This window comes from Anopheles coustani, chromosome 2 (genome assembly GCF_943734705.1).
Source record: "Anopheles coustani chromosome 2, idAnoCousDA_361_x.2, whole genome shotgun sequence".
Taxonomy (NCBI): Eukaryota; Metazoa; Arthropoda; class Insecta; order Diptera; family Culicidae; genus Anopheles; species Anopheles coustani.
This window is the reverse complement of record NC_071289.1, coordinates 25825907-25845855: the sequence shown is the minus strand read 5'-3', so window position 1 is coordinate 25845855 and position 19949 is coordinate 25825907. Positions and strand designations below refer to the sequence as shown.

The window sequence follows — 19949 nt, the reverse complement described above, 5'->3', positions numbered from 1 at the left end:
ACATACTGTCAAGCGGGATTTAAGTGCATTTCGTGTAAATTTCAATCTGGTTTAGGAGGTTCTTACCCAATCTGCAAGGTCTGGCTTAAAAGACCGATTGACTCAATTTACAATACAGGGTTGAGGAGTTTGAATGGTTTTTACTGCACTTGGCTTCTGCTTGTGTCCGTGTAGTTACATACTGTCAAGCGGGATTTAAGTGCATTTCGTGTAAATTTCAATCTGGTTTAAGAGGTTCTTATTTTTCTTCCTTGAATTGTATTTCTGTCAAAGCGAAACAGGCACGATGAGAATCGTAAATATTTGGTTGTTTATTTCATGCAGCTGACTATCGTAGCATCACAGATCAGTGTATTTTAAAGCATCCAATCGATACAATGAGCGAAGAGGGTGAAAAAATTAATCACAGTGAAGAAAACAACAACTTGCAAGAAGGTTCGGCAACAGCAGACGACACAGCTGAGGCAGAGGTAATGTTCGTATCATCGTTCGGAAGATTAACTCAACGCAGTGATCCCGCTTTCATCTTCAGCCATAATTGTTTGTATAACAATCTGTGTTTTTTTTTGTTTAACATCAAGGGAATCTTCGAAAGATCGAAAGAAGAGGTTTGAGCCAGTGGTTGGGGCATGGCTCATTGAAGAGCATTGACGCCCAAAGCCGCCTGGCTCTCGCAAAGCTCTTGCGCTAGAAAGCTCCTGTCAGAACGCATCAGCTGGCACCTACAAGACAACCTACCTCCGGTTAGCGGCCCGACGTCGAGGCCTCCGAGACGGCCGCTTCCTTCGCCGCCGTCAGAGGACTGCGGCTAGTCTCGTCGACTGTCACCTCCCGTACAGCGTCACTGCTCTTACTTCTGGAACGGCTGGTGGTGCAGTAGCCCGCCTCCTTGTTCCTCGGTTGCCTGCTGCTTCGGCTACGGTCCTCGGGATCGGCGCGAGGCTGTGTGCTGTGCAATGGTGCTGTGCTCACAACAACTCAACAACAACACACTCCGTCAACTCCTTCCGTCGTGAGGACGATTTGCCCAACAATGCGCAAAATCCACCCCAGCAGGAGGATGTTTCGAACGGACTCAACCAACTGTGTCATGCGCAGGGGAATCAAATGAAACACTTGATGTGGAACATCTTGATACAAAAGATTTGCATGAGGGCTGACCGCTAAGCAAAGGAATCATCTTCGAAGGGCCGACCGCAAGACCACCTGATAATTGGTGTTAACGCGTTCTTAGCGGAGGATATATCGAACGATGTCGATGCGTGACTGCCGATATGAATGTTGAATAATTTGTCCACCTCGATTGCTCGAAATGTAACAATTGAGTTTCTTGTTTTACTAGATTGAAAATAAATAAAAAAATCCGCAAAATCTTTTCTCAAAGCGGCTGTTGGAAAGTATTGGAATTAGCCTCATTTTGTCATTTTGTATTTTGACGTGGGTGTTCGAAAAAAGGAGGGACAATTTTTTATTTCGAATTTTCGAAATCCCCACTTTTTGACTTATGCGGTCTTTTAACCGTGTTATTTAGACGTCTTTTAACGGTCTTTTAAACGATTAAAAGACCACTAAAAGACGTCTTTTAAAGTGACGTTTGCAGCTTGGGATCAAATCTGATTCGAATCCTAATCGAATCAAATCTTTAGAATCTGTCAGATGGGATTCGAATCTTTAGAATCCGTCAAATGGGATTCGAATCTTTAGAATCCGTCTAGGGATCGAATCTTCGAATCTTCCGAGTCCCGATTCTGCCAGCACTAGTAGAAATGACAAGTTTACGGAAAAATCAAATGTAACGACAACAGATTCGGTCGCGAGGAAAACAAGCATCTACTTTGCATATACTCAAGTGTCGCGGGTTACATTTTTGTTAAAGATTTTTAGTGCTTCCAACATAAAAACTACAGTAAGCCATGGAACCAATGACACTGGGCAGCCCGAGTGGACCGGGAGGAAGCAGCGCCGGCTATTTACCCTCCTTCCTGATGGGTGATCCGCCGACCACGCCGCGTCCGAATACGCTCTCGCCGACACGGGGCCGATCATCGCTGGCCTACTCGCATGGAATGGCTGGATCACCACCGGAAGGGCTCCGATCACCGCCGATCCTACAGCAAAGTCAACATCATCAGCAGTACCAGGGCCAGTTTTCTTCTCCGTTCGTTCTGCCTCACACGCCTCAGGGCCACCAACAACAACAACAACCACAGCAGCACGCACAGCGATTCCTGCAAAACTCGACCGTTCAAGCGTCAAGCCTTGCAAATCAGTATCGGAATGAGTCGTTCGATGCAAACGCCAGCACGGCTGGACCGCCGACGCAAGGGTTATTCGACTCGTGGCGAAAGGAGAAACAGATGCTGCACACACCCGTCCGTGGTCCGTCTGTTCCTGACGTCGCCAGCCATAATCTGTCTTTCAACGAGTCGCTGCAGAATCAGAGTGCGTTCAATGCGTCCCGTGTCATGTCCCCGATACCGCACACGACGGATTTTAATCGCACCACTAACCTTCCGTCGCCTTCGAGTTACGAAATTGGTAGTAAGCTGGAGCAGCAGGAACACAGCAACTGGGTGACGGTGTTCGGATTCCCGCAGAACGCCACCTCAATCATCCTATCGCACTTCATGGGAATCGGAACAATTCTGGACAAGCAGCCGGCACTGCAGGGTGGCAACTGGATCCATTTGCGCTACAGCTCGCGCATCGAGTGCAACCGAGCGATCAACTTCAATGGGCGCATCGTTAGCCCGGGACTGATGGTTGGCGTACAGTATTGCACCGATTCGTCCATTACTGGCAAAGAGAATGATGCCGATGGGTTGGATAGATCCCAGCGGCCCTTTTCCCGTGTGCGCTCACTAATGGACGTGTCTTACACAGCCAAACAGCAAGAGAATGCCGTGGTCGGTTCACCGATTGCGGCGAAGCGATCGAACGGCATCGTTAACAAGGCGATGGACCTTTTCTTCGGATGGTAGTAGGCTCAGGGAATGGTTGAGTAGGCTCTGGTTTGCTTCCTACGGGCAGGCAACAAACTTTCCAGCAAACTTATGCACGACAATTGAAAACACAACATATTACGGGACAAAATCTGTGCTGGGGGATGGAAATTTATAAATTGTTTTTGAATGTGAATCTGCGTTAATAAAGTGAATAATGCTCGAAAACTGTAAATCATTGATTAATTCAAATTTACAATTGCTTAACCAGGATACTCATTGGAGGGAACTGCATTATCCTGAAAAATAATAGTTTAGCCCTTAGCTTCAATTTTTCATGCGTAGAATTTTCCAATCGTTCAAATCAAGATTTATTAAATTTTCGTAAAGCATAATCTAGATTAAAATAACTGAAAGATCCTTGGATAGCCTTCCTAATGTTGCCCGCTATACGCGCACCTTTTTTCCAATGCCAAGTCTTTTGTTTCCCTTCAGGCCAACAACTCGTACAGATAGCTTGCACATTCGTTGAGCTTTGCGAAGTTGGGCTGCTCGCTGCTAATGTTGAAGAGTATCTTGTCCGTCAGCGCACCGTTCGCTTTCAACGTATCGGCCACCGCACCCATCCCGGCTCCCTTGATGCTCAGCAAATTACCGAGCGCCTGGTAGGCCCGGTACGTCGCCTCGTTATCCGTCAGCCAGCTGAGCAGCTCCCCGATGGTACCGCCCAGCACCCTGCAGAAGTCGACGGACGTAAGCTTATCCAGTTGCGTCATCGAGAGGTTCAGGTAGAAACTGGCCAACGCAATTTGAAGGTTAGCACTGCCACCGCGGATCATGTTGAATCGATCGACGATCGCACGGATGTTTTCTACTACCACGTTGCGACCGGCCTGGTGCGCTAGCATGTTTGTGAAGCAACGGGCGGCCATCAGCTGGTTCGCCGGCAGGTGGTTCACATGCTGCAGAAAGGTGCTGAAGAAGGCTGCATCATTGAACAGTTCGTGGCAGGCGCGTGCCTCACGCACGATCAGCCGCGTTATGTCCATGATGGGGAACAGTTTCTCCGTCGGCCAGTTGGTGTAGAGAAACTTGAGTGCCGTCAGGCAAACGGAGTTCTGCTCGGGGGAGGACACTACTTCCGCTGCATACCGTACGATGTCGTCAAGTGTGTCATCCGACATGCGGATACTTCCGGAGGGGTCCTCGATATTGCTGTTCAATTCCCTACGAATACAATATTCTTTTATTGATGTTTACAGAATTTTAAAACCAATATTCACCAGGTTAAATTATTTCATTTTTTCAATCAATCAAAGTAAGCACAATAGTTTGAATGAATTGTATTTTTAGTGAAAAAAGCGAGAATTTTAATTTAAGAACCAACTATTAAATACTACTGTTAGAATAGTTGGTTGTTTTAAAACAATAGGTTAATGTGCTAACTAAAGTTCATAGCAATACGTGTACTTACTTTAGCTTTACTAGCACCTTCGAGAGATCTGCATTTTCCAGCATAACGTAGTGGTGATGGGGGAAGTGAGTATTACTTTTTTTCACCTCACTCGATCCGGTTGTGTAGCTAGAGCCACCGGTAAAAGGGTCCAAGTTTCCGGCCCCATTAGCTGGCTTGGCTGCGTTCGTTGAGAGCGAGACGTTCGGTGTTTGCGTGGTATAGCTCGAGCCACCCGTGAAAGGGTCCGTGTTGACCGCGTCGGGCCGAAACTGGGACGCTTCCGCCGACGAACCGGGCACATAACGAGACCCACCGGTGAACGGATCGTAATAGCTATTTCCTATCGCACTCGCCACCGGTGCATTGTCGGAGTTTTTCACAATGAAATTGGCCACCTGCTCGAGGTAGACTTGCGGGAGATTATGCTTGTGGATGAACCGCTGCGCCACAAACCATGGGTCCTCACCGCGGTTGTAGGGAAGCTTCAGATTGGGCGCATCGTCGGAGAGGTTGACGGAAAACACGTAATCGTACTCCCGCCCTTCGTACAGCTGCTTGCCGGTGTCTCCATCGCTCGCGCCCATCACGTCACCAACGCACTCCCACTTGCCGTTCGTCCACTGGTAGCAGAGAATCTTTCCGTTCGGGTGTCGCACGATGCGCGTCTGCCCGTCGCGGCCCTCGGAGAGCAGCGATTCGGGACCGGGCAAATCGTTCACATTCATGCCACCGAGTTGCTTGGCCGATTCAGATTGACGCACTTCGACCGCTACACGGTACGCTGCCTGGAGCTCATCGGAAGCCGCACGTTCTGCGCTGGCCGTAAATACTCGCACGGTGGCATCGCTAGTGCCGCTCACGATGTCCCCGTTGCGTAATCCCGCCAGCGCCCAAACGGATTGGGCCGGCATTTGTAGAGCCTCACCGAGGGCGCCTTCCTTTAGGTGCCACATGCGAATGGTACTGTCTTCCCCACCGCTGACGAATATTTCATCGCCCCACGCGTCCGACCGGGCAATGGAGTAGATGTAATTGCTGTGACCATGGAACTCCTTAACGCACTCGTACGTATCATTCCAGTAGCGAATGGTGGCATCGTTCGAGCAGCTAAGGAATCCTCCCTTCGGCAACGCACAAAGCCCCCGCACACAATCCTTGTGTCCCTTGAGCACCACCAGCTTTTCGCCCTTTTCGTTCCACACAAAGATGTTCTTGTCGGCCGAGCCGGTGATGTACTTGCCGTTCGCAAGGCATGCCACAGCCCACACGGCTGCCTCATGGCCGACAAGCGTCAGGTTCGTCATCGAACCGGGTGCATTGGTCCAAATTTTGGCCGTCTTGTCCCAGCTGCCGGAGATCAGTGTCGTCGCGTTGTGTCCCGCTGCCAGCGCACATACCGTTGAGGTGTGTCCTTTCAGCACCCCGATTGGCTCCGGGGGGCCAGGATACTGGAACACGCAGATCGTCGCATCGTTGCTTCCGGTGCACACCCATCCGTTCGCCTCCACCACCAGCACCGCGCCGACATAGTTGGTGTGGTTCTTTAACGTTGCCGTATCTTCATAACCATTGCTGAAAAAATTAATCATGAATCAAACCAGCTACCCATCGCAGCTTTTGTGTTTGGTTTGGATTTCCCAATGCGTACCCAGTAGCACTCCAAACCTTGGCGGTTTTGTCGCGGGAACCGGACACTATAAAGCCTTTCCCCTCGGCTACCGCACGCACGTCCAGCTTGTGGCCCGTCAGCTCGCAGGACAGCTTAAAGTCTTCTATTTTGACCATTTTGCGTGATCCGATTCAACTGCCCTGTTCCGTGCACGTCTCACACGATCACCTATTCTTCGTTCAGAGCGTTGGTCTAAATATCCGATAGTTCTGTGTCTTTTTGCGAAAGCGTACAACTGGTTCGCTTGGGAACTATGTTTACCTTTTTGCAATCGCAACACACAATATACCGCCAGCAATTTGTTCCGAACCAATTGAAAACTACCAACTCACTGCCGGCGACTGCAAGGGCTAGTGCGTTGGAGGAGGATAGAGCATATCGAGACTACTGCTTGGCTTATGAGTGCGAGCGAGAAAATTGAATAAACAGCAAAATCATAACGGAGACTAGCGCTGTCAAAAACAAATGTCACGTTAGAAAGTTTTAAGAAAATGAAAATTTTATGATTTAGAAAGTTTAACCTTTGGGAATATTTAACCTAAATGTGTAGTATGCTTTCCAGCAATAAGAAAACTTTATTTGCAATGTTTGATATGCGTCAACCAAGACCTCTGTCTTATTTGATCCACGACTTGTGTTCCAAAAGTTCCAATTTGGAACCGAATTCGATTTGTTTTCATGCCGTCACAACAAAACAGCAGCAGCAGTCAAGCAATCGAATTGTGTGCACCGTGTCCACAAAACAGAGGGGCTGTTGTAATTTTGGGGAGCCGCTCCGGTTACTGAAAACGCATAATGGATTGCATCGTTTCGTATTCGAAACAGAAGCCTGTTCCACCAATTCTGTAAAGTAAAGTAAAGTGTACAGTGTGCGGCACACTACTGCAATTTTTTAAAAGTATTAAAAAGTCAGTCATTCGTACGCGAAATTTTAAAGGTGACTTCACCATGAAAACTGCACGCATAAATTGGGATGAACTGTTTCCCAGCAGGAAGAGTATCGTGATATTCCTTACGTACATGTCCCTCTTCGTTAGCCAGGGTATGGAAAGCGTGCATCGATAATGTAATACCCACTATACAAACCCCTAAACTGATTCGTATCTTCCCTTAGGCATTCTGGTGACTGCTTCCCAGCGGTCCGATAACTCATACAGCTACAATACGGTACTGGTGGTGCTATTAACCGAAGCTCTGAAGTTGGTGATATCGGCGGGCCTCTACTGTCGCGAGTAAGAACAAATCCCAAAAGAAAATGTCGATAACGGCTAGGTTTGGCATGTGGAGCCTGTTTTATTGCAACGTTTTCTTCTCGTCCTTCAGGCATAGCTTCACATCTCTTATCTCGCGGGTGGTGGAAGGAAGTAGCGTACTGTTGTTGTACTTCGTTCCGGCCTTCCTGTACTGCCTTTACAATAACTTGGGATTTATCAATCTGTCCACGTTTGACCCTACCACGTACTACTTGCTGCTTCAGCTACGCGTCGTAATTACGGGCGTACTGTTCCAGGTATGGGTGTTATTTATGAACGCAAATGACTTGGTTCTCGGCTCACAAGAAAACCTTCTATTACATTTGCAGATTATATTTAAAAAATCTCTTAGCCGAAAGCAATGGTTCTCTCTTCTGCTTCTCACCGTGGGATGTATGCTGAAACAATGGAATTTCTCCCTTTTTTCATCCAACACAACCGGAGGAACATCGGATCAGACCGACACAACGCAGGTATCCGCAGCGGATGGCACGTTCCGTGGTAAAAACATATCCGGCTTTGATCTAAGCTACAGTGCTTTGCTCATCTTGGTTCAAACGGTGTGCTCCTGCCTAGCTGGTGTATATAATGAGTATCTGCTGAAAAAGAAAGGTTCCGATATCAATATCTACGTGCAGAATGTTTTCATGTACTTGGACTCGATCGTTTGCAACCTGTTGATACTAGTGCTCCAAGGCGATCCGATCGGTGCGTTTACGAGTGCCAATTTACGCGAAATAGCCAGATTTGAGGTCATCATCATAATGGTCAATAACGCGGCCATCGGCATTATAACCAGCTTCTTCCTGAAGTACATGAACTCGATACTGAAAACGTTCGCTAGTGCGCTCGAGCTGATATTTACCGCCATCCTCTGCTATCTACTATTTGCGATTCCAATCTATCTCAACACGATACTTGCGATCTTCGTGGTGTCATATTCGATCTATTTGTACTCGCTGAACCCCGTTGTCAACCTAGCCAATACACCCAGTGCCACCAAAGGATCCCTGAACGTTCCTCATCGACAGACGGACGATCGAAAATCGCTGCTAACTGGCGGTAGTCGGTCTCGAGCAAATGCTAGCGACTCAGAAAACGACGACGTCCTGCAGATGGAGGAGGTGTGATAGTCCGATCGGAGCCTGTATCTCCCCCAACATAATGACACGCGTATGACAAACACACCAATATTCCTATGATGGAATCATAGGGATGCACCTAGAATATATTCTTTATATATTTATTGCCTTGGTTTGTCACAGACAAACAATAAAGAACAAAACTTTTAGAGTAAGGTATTGTTTGCTAATGTTAACGAAAATCACACAGACAGAGAATGAAGAACCAACAGATAAAAGTATTACCGATGCGTTACATATAATTCATCAATCATTTAAATTGTTTTACTGACGGCTTTAGGAAAACCCTCCAATAGTGGAGCATACAATTTCGGTTTGTAGTTCAAAAAGGCTCGATAAAATTATAGGAATCGTAATTATCGTTTCTCACCTGTTTTTCTTTTTTTGATTTTGATACTTTACTGACCAGTGCACCAAGTGTTCATTTTCGAATAAAAAGAAAACATTGATGAATATTTACCGTTTTGTCTAGTTTTATTCAAATAATTCTTGGAACTTGGTTAATAACGAACCATGGCACATTGTATAGTTGAGAATATAAATGGGTATGTTTATATAAACAGTTCTTTTTTATAAAACAGAAAATTCTAAAACCGACTTCTAAGCAGTTAATTTCCCAAATTTATAATAATTAGAAAAAGAGAAAAAGTACATAACATAAATCAAATGCAAAAAATAGGTACAAAGAACTATGCTTTGAGAGATTGCAAAAATTTCTTTGTCATTGTTACGACTCCACTTTTTGAACCGGCTTCAGAAATGTAACATGGATGGTTACGAAACAGCTGTCTCCTGAAATTAAATGAAACAGAATTATTAACTAGCAGTTAAAGACACAGTTGACACGGAGCAGGAAAACTTACAATTTCGTTCGAGTTTCTTTGGACAGTTTTTCCACCCAGGGTTTAAGCAACGTGAATATTTTGGAGATCATTTTGTTTTCGTGCGCCTCAGCACTGAAATATTGTTCGAATACTCTATCCCCGATGCTTCGGGCTACATTAAAACAATATTCATCCATTTCTACTATGCCTCCCAAGTGTCCACCATGAAATGTTTGTATGTGGTTTAAAAATACCTAAAAACAGTACGGTTTTGGTGATATAAAAGTATTATGATTCGTTTAAATTACCCACCTTTGCTTTAAAATAGCATCCCTTTTTCAGAATATACTCGAAGAAAACACTGGTGACGATTTCATGGAATGCCTCTGGACTTTTAGAATATACTATGTTCAGCAAAGCTTCCAATTCTATTGAGAATAGGGTGTTCACTCCATAATGCTTTACAATGTGCCGGGTGTCGGTAAGGCGAGGCAATGACGAATGCTTACTGTACAGTTTATTGAAAGAAGTAAGCAATAGTTTCTTCTCTGATAGTAAAGATGTGTCCACATCTGAAAAAGGTAAGATTAATTTGAATACGTTATTCACTTTCAAAATATACAGAAACTACTTTGCTGAATTATTCATTCTTGCTATTCAATCATCAATCTTATGTTAAACTCTTCTTTTTAATGATTGAAAGAGATATCTATGCGACCATTATTTAATTGAAACGGTTCCATAGTAAAGACACTATATTACGGTTTGATCTTTTTCCAACTTCTTGCATTCGGTGACGATTTCGTTCAAAATTATTTCCAAAACCACGATACAATGGTCGTAATCGTGTGAAAATACGAATTAATGGATTTACCCAGTTGGATCATGCAGCTCAAAGATCATGTATTCATTGTTCTTCACTATGAATCCATAATCCGTGAAGCAAATATTTTGCATTAGGTACCAGTAATTTGTATCTCCGGTACTTTAAAAATCTACATGTCTTTTATATTTATTAGATTTGCTAGAATCAGCGTAAAACTTGTTTGTCTTCAATCACCAACCACTACATCACAATTACACAAACCAATAAGTAATTTATAGACTTAAGAAAAATGTTTAACTTACCTGAGGTTGCACTAAAAATGGTTTGTTCTGCATATTTTGCCAATTTCTCCAGCAACTCCTGCTCCACCGTAAACTCCGTTGGTAGTATCTTTTTCAATACGGGGTTTTGCCCGAACGGTTCAGTTAACAAAAGCATATCGCAAACTGTACTCACGATATGTTTGCTGACATCGAATGCAACGTCGTCTCCATTAGCATCCAGCTGGGCACAAAGATCAATAATGAACGCTTGTACCTGTTTGCCAAACCGATCGGAACCGTTTTCGCAAAACTGGTAGTTATGATTTTGCAGCAAACTCGCAACCTGCGCGAAGAGTGTATTTTTATACAGTCGATAAAATATTGCGTTTGCGTTCTCACTGAGATTCATTTTCTTCAGCAGCCGCAAATCTTTCGCTAGATATTCGGCTAGTGTGAACACATCGTAGGAGCTGTTGTTAATTTCCAACAAGACGCACAACTGAGTTATGGACGCGGTGTAATCTTCCATTAACTTTTTATCGATACCCTGGCAAATGGTAGATAAGTAATTATTGTTCGTATCTAGTTCTAACAGTCTTAAATATGCTAAAAATTCAACTTACCACATTGTATCGTCTCAATCGGCTACGTGTGTGAAAGAATACCGTATAAAAGCGTTTTGTAAGTTCACCCCAAATGTCCTCCGAAACATGAACGATCGTATCGAATCGGTAAATGGCGGTTAACGTTCCAAGCAGCGTAGTATAGTCTGTGGCTTTCGATGCAACTGGTGAAAGGGTGTTGTACAGAACTTTAATATAATATTGCTCGCAATTTACACCGGCTACGCTGTACAATTCCTTATCCTCAGGATTGAGACAAGTCAGTAATATTTTGAACACGTTCTGGTCCTCAAACACTACGGTCAAACACTCTGGGTAGAAGGACACAAAACTGTCCAGCCTCATTCGTATAGTACTCCAGTTGACCGGGGCTGGCTCATTCTGTGGTGGGGTTATTCCTGCCTTAATGTCTGCCATCAGCAACTGATGACAGAATGTTATCATATACGCGATGGTCTTGGCACCAAAGCGGTTGCCGTCCTCCAGCGGGAGGACTTCCTTTAGAAGCAGAAAGAGATCGTCAAACTGCTGAAAGAATCGCTTCTGCCATATTTTTTCGATTAAAGACTGCAGAGCCGTTAGAGGGTATTCATATTGGCCGTAAGCTTCGACTACTGACATAATTATATTGTCTTCTACATTCCTCGCCTGTACGTTTTCGACAAAGCGTGCTTCGAACAGGTCTATAGCTGCATTCATCGCAGTCTCATTGGTACTAAACATACTCAACGCGATTCTTTTGCTAGCCTGATCGCTTAGTGTGCTTTCGGTAACTCTACAAATACATTAAATTAATTAAATTTTCCACTTCATGGTAGATCATCCTGCTTTTACAAAATACCTGCATGCGTGGTATAACAGTTGCAGCACGACGGATTCGGTCGATTTCAATGAGCCCATGATGCAAATTAAAACACTCTCTCTGCTCAGAATGTATCTGCCAACATCTCGGGTGATTGTGGAGGTTGTGGTGTCGATAAAGTGGCTTTTAAGATATTTCAAAACTGTATGCGTGGTTTTCTGGCTTTTTAGCGATAGTATCTCGTCTAATAACTCAAGTTGTTTATACTCTTTTATCAACAGAGAAGGATAAGACGTCAGCATCTTGCAAATGTGATCCGTTAGCGGTATCAATATCTCGACAAATGCGAATCCGGGTTTCACACTCTCGAGTAGAACCAAGCAAATATTATCACCAGTTTTGCATATTTTCTTCAACTGTACTTGCTCCTCAGCATTACGGAACAGGGATGGTCTCTCTAGGGTTTGTTTGATATCGTGCTGTACTTTGCAAAGGTTTAGTAACATGATGGAGGCAAAGTACGCCCCAGCCATGATGCATTCGTCCCGGTCGCTACTACAAAATGCCACAAGCAGTCTTACCGTCTTGTTCAGCCATTCATTCCCGGCGAGTATCTCCTGCCACGGGCGAACGATGAGATTTTGTAAGAAATCTTGAAAGTTCGAAATGAATATCCCATCTCGTATGAATTTTTTACAATCGAAATGCTACATATAGAAGAGAAGTATAAAAGGAGACAAATATTTCAATGCTGTTGATGTAACTGCTGATTTTGGTTCATGTGCCTTACCGCTCGGAAAATGTTGTCCTCTAGTAGCGCATTTATGTTTCCATCCAACAACACTAAATCTTCTTCATTCAAAGTGTAGCTGAATCCCGACATATCGATGCACAGCTGTAGAATAGATAGGGATCCACTGCGCTTTGACTGCTCCCAAAGTTGACGCCATTGTTGAACTATGTTCTAGGAAGTGAAAAACACGAAACATTATCTTAGCTCATACAGTTGAAAATCAATGATCTCTCGATGGGAAATACATTACCCAAACGTTCGATGAACCACTTGAAAGCTGATTATATAGATTATCCATTTTATAATGATACAAAGAAATGATGAAGACGACAACGACGAATGTATCAATTGGTTTTTGTAACGGTCGGCATCTAATTGTTAATGTTCCAAACCTTGACAGTTGAATGACAGCTGTTTGTGACCCAAAAGGCGAGATCAAGGCGGGATGTACGGCGGGCCTTTGTTTGGACCGATCGTTCAAAAGCGATTGTAAACAACAGGTATTTACGCACTTGTGCTACACTAGAAAGGATCCAGGCAGTTGACTCTCTAATAAATTGACTCTTGTAGGAAACATAGTGAACATAAGGTAGGCGCGAGGCTGGATAATCCATTTCAGTGTTAAATATGCATAGTTTCTTCTAGCGTAACGTGAACATGCCGGACGAAATGCTGACTTGCCCGTATAACCCGTCGCACATCATAATACGACACCGTATGCCGTACCACTTGGTGAAGTGCAAGAAACAGCACAGCTCAACACAGCTTGTTTCGTGTCCATTCAATGCAATGCATGTCATCCCACAATCGAAAATGGGACAGCACATTTCAGACTGTCCCGATGCCCTCATACTAGAGGCAGGAAAATGAGGTGCAATTCCGTACAGTAGGTGACAAACCCGGCGAAACGGTTGATGAAATACATTTACTTGCGTGCAGTGCATTGATAAAAACCATAACAGTGTACAAATAAAATATTTTACAGACAAATGATAGGGTGGTTTCTTTTTACTGTACAAGGCAGTATTTTAATCCATTTGCAATCGAGTTTCCTAATAGCCGCCTTGGTGTCTTAAGGTTTTGAATTAAAATCGGATCTGGAAAACTGAAAGCAACCAACGCCAAAAAACAGCTTGCATCGTTCAAGTTAAAAACCGAAAACCAGCGATTTTGAACGTCAAACCTCAAGGCGAAATGTCACATGGGTGCTTCTCGATAGGTGGTTGTGTTTTGTGTTCTGCACTGTTCTCGATCGGTGGTCCCGCATCGTTTGTGCGTGTGTGAGTTGATCGTAGCATGTCAAAAGCAACGCCGCGCTTCAATGAAACGCTACTATGCGGGAGAAGAAGCAGAATTTACGGCTGCAAATATCTGTTGTGCTTTGTTTAGAAAGTTTGTGAGTAATAAGCTGAAAGATTTCGGGTGTTAAATAGTGAAACCGGGAACAGCTGCCGTGCCAGATACCAGCGATCGATGGGCGACGTAAGAACATCGGCAACAGTTGTTGTTTTCCTTTGAACTGCTCGGCATCGTGGGTGGCATTGGATGTCTCAAGCATCGTCTGCGACACCGCCCTGTAATAAATTTAGCAACCGTACCCATCCCCTATAGCAACCAAACGGAAAAGTACTCGTGGTCGTTAGTTTCAACTCATCTATGTTCCTCATACGGAAAATCAATTCGTACGAAAGCCAAATCAATCCGTAATCAATCCATTAGTATGCAGAGCCGATGATGGGGTGTTGATAAACCGTTCGAGGCTGGGCATGGCCAGCGGTGAAATCGAATTCCAGTGTTGCAGTGATTCCTCAGCATCAACTTAGCTGTGCCAAAAGTGTGTTCTACACGTTCATTATTAAAAAAGGTATTGTTGCAACGATTTTACATTCGTTTATACATTTTGTTTCAACCGATGACTTTTCTGCTCTCATTTCTAGGTGAAGATGGCTGTGCTCAAAACAATGTTTTTCCTAGCGGTGCTATCGCTTACCATCATCGAAGGGAAGGAGTTCATTCCAACGACAAACCTTATCACTCCCGAAGCTCCCCGTCCGATGCTGGAACATATCAATGGTACACGGAATTACCGCATGCACGGGAAGAAGGGAAAAGACGACAAAACGTGGTTCGATGGGCGTGAGATGCGGTACATCTATTGCGTCCGTCCGGCCAAGTGTGAACCGATCAAGCACAAGTCGTGCCTTGGAGCGAACCTGCCATACTCCTCGTTCAGTCTCGATCTGACCGATTCGTACAGCCAGGAGGAAACGCACCACAAGCTGTACCAGTACAATGCCCTGCGCCATGTGCCCAAGTGTTGGGCCGTCATTCAGCCGTTCCTGTGCGCCGTATTTATGCCAAAGTGCGAGAAAATCAACGGCCAGGAGATGGTGTACCTGCCCTCATTGGAGATGTGTAAAATAACGCTCGAACCGTGCCGCATCCTGTACAATACGAGCTACTTTCCGGAGTTTCTCAAGTGCAACGAAACGTTGTACCCGTCCAAATGCAACAACGATGTCCGAGAAGAGATGAAATTTAATGCCACCGGACAGTGTTTGAAGCCATTGGTTGCGGCCGATCTACCTGCAAACTATTATAAGGGTAAGTAGGGAATATCTTTAAGGTAAAATGTAGTTTTCGTGTTTCGAAACTAACGTCGTGAATCTTGCCGTAATAAACGGTATCAAATGCACTGATCTAACTTTATTTAATTTCAATTTCCTTCGTCTATTGACTCGACGTTTATACCACAACATTCTGGCAATTGTTTTTTGCACACAATATAATGAATAATAATATTTTCTACTTTAGATATCGATGGATGTGGCCTACAGTGCAAAGACCCACTGTATACGGACCACGAGCACCGACAAATCCATAAACTAATCGCTTGGGGGGCCGGCGTATGCTTGACGTTCAACTTCTTCACGTTGGCCACGTTCGCGATCGACTGGCATAATGCCAACAAGTATCCGGCGCTGGTTATTTTTTATATAAATTTTTGCTTCGCCATTTCTTGCCTGGGGTAAGTGGCCATCATTGTCTTTCCGCCGGATCGTTTTCTGTTGAATCTGGTAAAGTAAATAATTTCCTTGCATCCTATAGATGGTTGGCACAGTTTACGCCCGGTGGACGAGAGGATATTGTGTGTCGCAAGGACGGAACGCTGCGTACTTCGGAACCGAGCGCAGGCGAAAACCTTTCCTGCATCGTTGTGTTCATCCTGGTGTACTACTTTCTCATCGCGGCCATGGTGTGGTTCGTTATATTTACCTACGTTTGGCACATGAGCTTCAAGGCGATCGGCAAAATACAGGACCGGATTGATAAGAAGGGATCCTACTTTCACCTGATTGCCTGGTCGCTGCCACTGGTGCTCACGATCACCATAATGGCGCTGAGCGAAATCGATGGCAACGGTACGGTGGGCATCTGTTTCGTTGGCTACCTGAATCACCCGATCCGGGGCGGGTTTCTGCTGGCCCCTGTTATCTGTGTCCTGCTGATTGGCGGTTACTTCTTGGGGCGCGGACTGCTCACCCTGATCCGGCTGCGGATATCGAGTAAGGAAATCATTTCGGCCCGTGCCAGTCGAAAGATTCATCAGACCATCGTTCGCATGGGCATATGTACGGCGTTCACGTTCGTGTTTATTGTGGCGACGGTGTTCTGCCATGTGCACGAGTTCCGGCACAGTGCGGCCTGGGCGACAGCCCTGCGGAACTATATCGTATGTCAAATTTCGTCCACGTATACCGACGACATCATGACAGGTAGTTGCCGCATCGAGCAGCGCCCAAGCGTAGCCATCCTCCAGCTGCACTTGATCTGTCTGTTTGCTTCCGGCATCGTCATGTCGTCGTGGGTGTGGACCAATTCGACGCTCGAATCTTGGGCTCGGTATTTTCGGAGGCGCTTCGGTACGGACGTCGACGAACCGGTGAAGCTGCAGAAGCATAAGGTGATCGCGCAAGCGTTCGCGAAGCGCAAAGAGTTCCAGAACCAGGGCCGCCTGTCGATTTCCTTTCACAATTCGCACACCGATCCGGTGGGGCTAAAGTTTGACATCAACTCGGCCATCGGGAGCCACGACTTCAGCTCGACGTGGGCGAACAATTTGCCACGGTTCGTTAACCGCCGGTGTGCGCTCACCGGAGCGGCTACCAGCTCGAGTCACGATCCGCGGAAAAACTCCGTTGATTCCGAGATAAGCTTTAGCGTGCGGCACGTTTCCGTGGAATCGCGCCGCAACTCGATCGACTCACAGGTGTCCGTGAAGATTGCGGAGGTTAAAACGAAGGTTGCCAGTCGCAGCAGCCGCGGTCCGGTGGTGGTCGGTGCCGGTAAACACCACCATCATGCGCACAAAACGCGTCAGAGTCGCCGGCGGCATGATTTTGCCTCGGCTGGACGCCGGTACAGTCGCAAGGAAAGCAGCACTTCGGTGGAGTCACAGATCATTACGGCCGCGCTGCAGAAAACCGGTTCGGTGGGTGGAAGTGGGCGTCATTCAGCCTCGACGGCCGCCGGTTCGTTCGGCGGAAATATGCAGCGTCGTACCGGCATCGGAGCATTGGATGCCGATCAGATAAATGATCTGATTTCGAACGGTAAGCTGTTGTTGCCATTCCTGCAGGGCCAGGGATTGACCACGTCCGAGGACGACAATGTTTCGGTGGGTTCGTTTAAGCTGCAGGACTCGAAGTTCGATATCATTCTCAAACAAATCGACGGAATTGGATCGTCTGGTGCTGGCGTACGTAGTGACAACCCGATGGGTAACAGTGCCGTAACGGGCACGACTAGTGGATGCCGCATCGAAGAGTATCGAAGCAGCGATGATGATGATGATGATGATGATGACGATGACGACGATGACGACAGACGGACTGAGAATGAACCACTGCGCGCTAGAAACGGAACGCTGCGACCGATCACGTCTGGAAGGGATGATTCGGTCTCGGCCCGGGTAGCCGATGCTGCCTCCGGCGGGGATGGTATGCGCAGCAGCAAAGAAGGTGGTCGCGTCAGCAAAGGTAGCATTACGAAGGGCGGACGCAATCGAAAGTCGGGTGGATCATCACGGCCAGGAACGTTGCGGAAGTCGCAGCATCATCATCACCACCGCAGCAGTGTGCACCGTAAGGATCGAGAAAAGAAGGAAAAGGCCCGTGAAAGAGAAAAAGAATTGGAACTTATTGAACGGACTGGAGGCGGCGGAACGAATAACCATAAGTCGTCCGCTTCGAAGGCTTGCGCCACCAACCAAGGTTCGGCCGACATGGAAATGTACGATTTTAATCATGACTCCTCGTTTACTTCCTACTGCTCTGAGCTGCTGACACCGTTGAACATTAACAGCTCATACTCGGGCGTGTCGCTGGCGAAAACGAACTCGCGCAACTCGAAGCGTAGCTGTGATGTGGGCATACAGACGAATGCACACGAAATCGCTACCCAGACGATGTCCTCGTTCGAGTTCAACGAGAAAGCGCTTAAGAACGAGGAAAACGAGGACATCTATACCGAGAACCATCAGCTGCTGCCAAAGCTGGCCCCGGCGGTGATCGTTGTCGGTGGAGGTGTCGGTCGAAAGCAACGCGACGCCAATGATTCGGGCATGAGCGACGCGGAGAAACTGAAAATGCTTCTTCTACCCTCGAAATGAAGGAAAGCGAGCAAATATGAAGCATAAGTTCGAGGCGGTTCGAGCCTTGGGTTCTAGAGCGCCGACACGCCATGTTTTAGGTTCTAATGTCAGTACGTCAGGCAGTCATTAGGTACAACCAAATATTTGGTACATTTAAAGCCATAAATAGTGCTCCTAATGACTGACCAATAATCTATGAAAGTACAGTAGACTCACGATTATCCGTGGTAAAGAGGATGCCATGGTATCCATGGATCCAGTTTGGCGGATAACCCGCAAAATGTTCAAGCAACAGATCAAAGTACACAATTGTTCAAATGAACTTGATTTTTTTTTCAAAGTAGTAATCATCTGATTCTAAGGATTTTAGAGAAATTGTGGATCCATTTCCAATAACAGATCATTTCCAAGTAACGATCGTCTTCGGTCATACGTGCCTCATTTAGGGCTTACTAGCCTTTTTCCCTTTGTGTACGTGGATAGTCTCGTACAGGGCAGGGTCCGGACGAACCCACGCCGTCAAGGTGGTGAACCCCAGCGCTCATCGGCCGATTTTCTAACCCCCCTAAACTAAGCCTCATATGATTAAACATGTCTTTTTCCGAACATATTCTTTACACAACCAGCCATGCATGCCACTAGTGTGTCACATTTAAAGCAAGTGCAACGTCCGCGAATAATCGAGAGTCTTCTGTAAATGGTTTCCCTCTCATTACATGTGAGAAGTGGTAAGAACCACAATTAGAACGAAAATGCCTTCTGTAATACGGAGATGTAACAGAGCCGGTATCAGACATACATTTAAGATCGTTAGATAACTACGTCCTTCGCAAACCTTTACAGGTGTTTGAAGTGGGACTTTTTATTATCTAAACTTGTGTAGCATTTAAAGGAAGGAGGGAGAATTTAAAGTGCCTTGAAACAATGAAGTGCTAAGTTCTTTTTCTCGTATTTATGAGGAAATGTATGCAGTTAGCACTATTTCATCCATTACGGAGATTTTTTCTCATTTTGCATTTTTTTAACTTGAATCATTGAACAATGGTGAAAAACCGCGTCACATTAAAAAAAAGATACTCAACCACCAATCGAATCTCAAACATCAGCAGCAGTTGTAACACAAACTTGGTCAGCATTTACATACTATACGATATTTCAGTTTAGACCCACCCGAACATGAAACGAGAATCTTTTGCTTATTACTCAACTCATCGAAAGACTGAAGGCAGAATCACAACGAACGAACAAGCCACGGAGTTGTCCACGGTATTGTATTGGATGAGGTACAAATTTATAAATAACGAAAAGAAAAAAAGTGCTTCCAGATAGAAAAAAAAACATAAAAGCAATTGATCAACGAAAATGGTTTAAATATTTTCCTATACACACTATATACACCGTTAAGCGAGTAGCAAGGGAATTTTACCCCAACATTGGAGGAGGTAGTTTCCATACCAAGTAGTTTTCTGTTTCATTATGAAACAAATGCCAAACGTTCGATTTTCTAGATTTAACGATTAAGCTAAGAATTGTCTTCATTTTGTTCATTTTAACGATCGTTCTTGTGTTGCCAGCGTCCTTGAAAAATCTGCCACTTGAACCAGAGAAATCCTGTAGTCGGTAAGCTTTCAAAAGCCAAGAAAATAAACGATCACGTGCAACTACTTACCTCGATGCGAGTTTTTAAATGTTTTGTACTGTAA

At 45.4% G+C, this 19949-nt stretch overlaps 5 protein-coding genes across 5 annotated transcripts; 3 read left to right on the top strand and 2 right to left on the bottom strand.

Moving 5' to 3' along the window:
• Window positions 1-1816: 1816 nt before the first annotated feature.
• Window positions 1817-3171, top strand: LOC131263127 (nucleoporin Nup35). The gene has a single exon (XM_058265283.1). It carries the CDS (start codon window positions 1914-1916, stop codon window positions 2979-2981), a length of 1068 nt encoding a protein of 355 aa, XP_058121266.1. The 5' UTR covers window positions 1817-1913; the 3' UTR covers window positions 2982-3171.
• A 103-nt stretch (window positions 3172-3274) lies between these two features.
• Window positions 3275-6380, bottom strand: LOC131262678 (phospholipase A-2-activating protein). Its single transcript, XM_058264731.1, has 3 exons — window positions 6047-6380; window positions 4417-5970; window positions 3275-4169 (listed from the first exon to the last, which is right to left on the bottom strand). The coding sequence occupies exons 1-3, from the start codon at window positions 6181-6183 to the stop codon at window positions 3434-3436; spliced, it is 2427 nt and encodes an 808-aa protein (XP_058120714.1). The 5' UTR covers window positions 6184-6380; the 3' UTR covers window positions 3275-3433.
• A 414-nt stretch (window positions 6381-6794) lies between these two features.
• LOC131267399 (UDP-galactose transporter senju) lies at window positions 6795-8921 on the top strand. The gene is made up of 4 exons (XM_058270267.1): window positions 6795-7109; window positions 7182-7299; window positions 7391-7577; window positions 7650-8921. The coding sequence occupies exons 1-4, from the start codon at window positions 7016-7018 to the stop codon at window positions 8448-8450; spliced, it is 1200 nt and encodes a 399-aa protein (XP_058126250.1). The 5' UTR covers window positions 6795-7015; the 3' UTR covers window positions 8451-8921.
• LOC131267398 (uncharacterized) lies at window positions 8912-12953 on the bottom strand. Its single transcript, XM_058270266.1, has 8 exons — window positions 12844-12953; window positions 12591-12764; window positions 11840-12507; window positions 10999-11773; window positions 10415-10922; window positions 9599-9858; window positions 9326-9540; window positions 8912-9254 (listed from the first exon to the last, which is right to left on the bottom strand). Exons 1-8 carry the CDS (start codon window positions 12889-12891, stop codon window positions 9152-9154), a joined length of 2751 nt encoding a protein of 916 aa, XP_058126249.1. The 5' UTR covers window positions 12892-12953; the 3' UTR covers window positions 8912-9151.
• Window positions 12954-13787: 834 nt separating this feature from the next.
• Window positions 13788-19900, top strand: LOC131267247 (protein smoothened). Its single transcript, XM_058270069.1, has 4 exons — window positions 13788-13827; window positions 14568-15197; window positions 15408-15621; window positions 15702-19900. Exons 1-4 carry the CDS (start codon window positions 13788-13790, stop codon window positions 18262-18264), a joined length of 3447 nt encoding a protein of 1148 aa, XP_058126052.1. The 3' UTR covers window positions 18265-19900.
• Window positions 19901-19949: the final 49 nt, after the last annotated feature.

Excerpts from the sequence above, each read along its gene's own strand:
- LOC131263127 (XM_058265283.1), top strand. The coding sequence starts at position 1,914 with ATGGAACCAATGACACTGGGCAGCCCGAGTGGACCGGGAGGAAGCAGC.
- LOC131262678 (XM_058264731.1), bottom strand. The coding sequence starts at position 6,183 with ATGGTCAAAATAGAAGACTTTAAGCTGTCCTGCGAGCTGACGGGCCAC. Across the intron at positions 5,971-6,046 it reads AAGGTTTGGAGTGCTACTGG|CAATGGTTATGAAGATACGG; the intron begins GTACGCATTGGG and ends TAATTTTTTCAG. Across the intron at positions 4,170-4,416 it reads AAGGTGCTAGTAAAGCTAAA|GGAATTGAACAGCAATATCG; the intron begins GTAAGTACACGT and ends TTGTATTCGTAG.
- LOC131267399 (XM_058270267.1), top strand. The coding sequence starts at position 7,016 with ATGAAAACTGCACGCATAAATTGGGATGAACTGTTTCCCAGCAGGAAG. Across the intron at positions 7,110-7,181 it reads GTCCCTCTTCGTTAGCCAGG|GCATTCTGGTGACTGCTTCC; the intron begins GTATGGAAAGCG and ends ATCTTCCCTTAG. Across the intron at positions 7,578-7,649 it reads TTACGGGCGTACTGTTCCAG|ATTATATTTAAAAAATCTCT; the intron begins GTATGGGTGTTA and ends TTACATTTGCAG.
- LOC131267398 (XM_058270266.1), bottom strand. The coding sequence starts at position 12,891 with ATGGATAATCTATATAATCAGCTTTCAAGTGGTTCATCGAACGTTTGG. Across the intron at positions 9,859-10,414 it reads CATTTTTAGTGCAACCTCAG|ATGTGGACACATCTTTACTA; the intron begins GTAAGTTAAACA and ends TACCTTTTTCAG. Across the intron at positions 9,255-9,325 it reads AAAGAAACTCGAACGAAATT|GAGACAGCTGTTTCGTAACC; the intron begins GTAAGTTTTCCT and ends ATTTAATTTCAG.
- LOC131267247 (XM_058270069.1), top strand. The coding sequence starts at position 13,788 with ATGTCACATGGGTGCTTCTCGATAGGTGGTTGTGTTTTGT. Across the intron at positions 15,198-15,407 it reads ACCTGCAAACTATTATAAGG|ATATCGATGGATGTGGCCTA; the intron begins GTAAGTAGGGAA and ends TTTCTACTTTAG. Across the intron at positions 15,622-15,701 it reads TTCGCCATTTCTTGCCTGGG|ATGGTTGGCACAGTTTACGC; the intron begins GTAAGTGGCCAT and ends TGCATCCTATAG.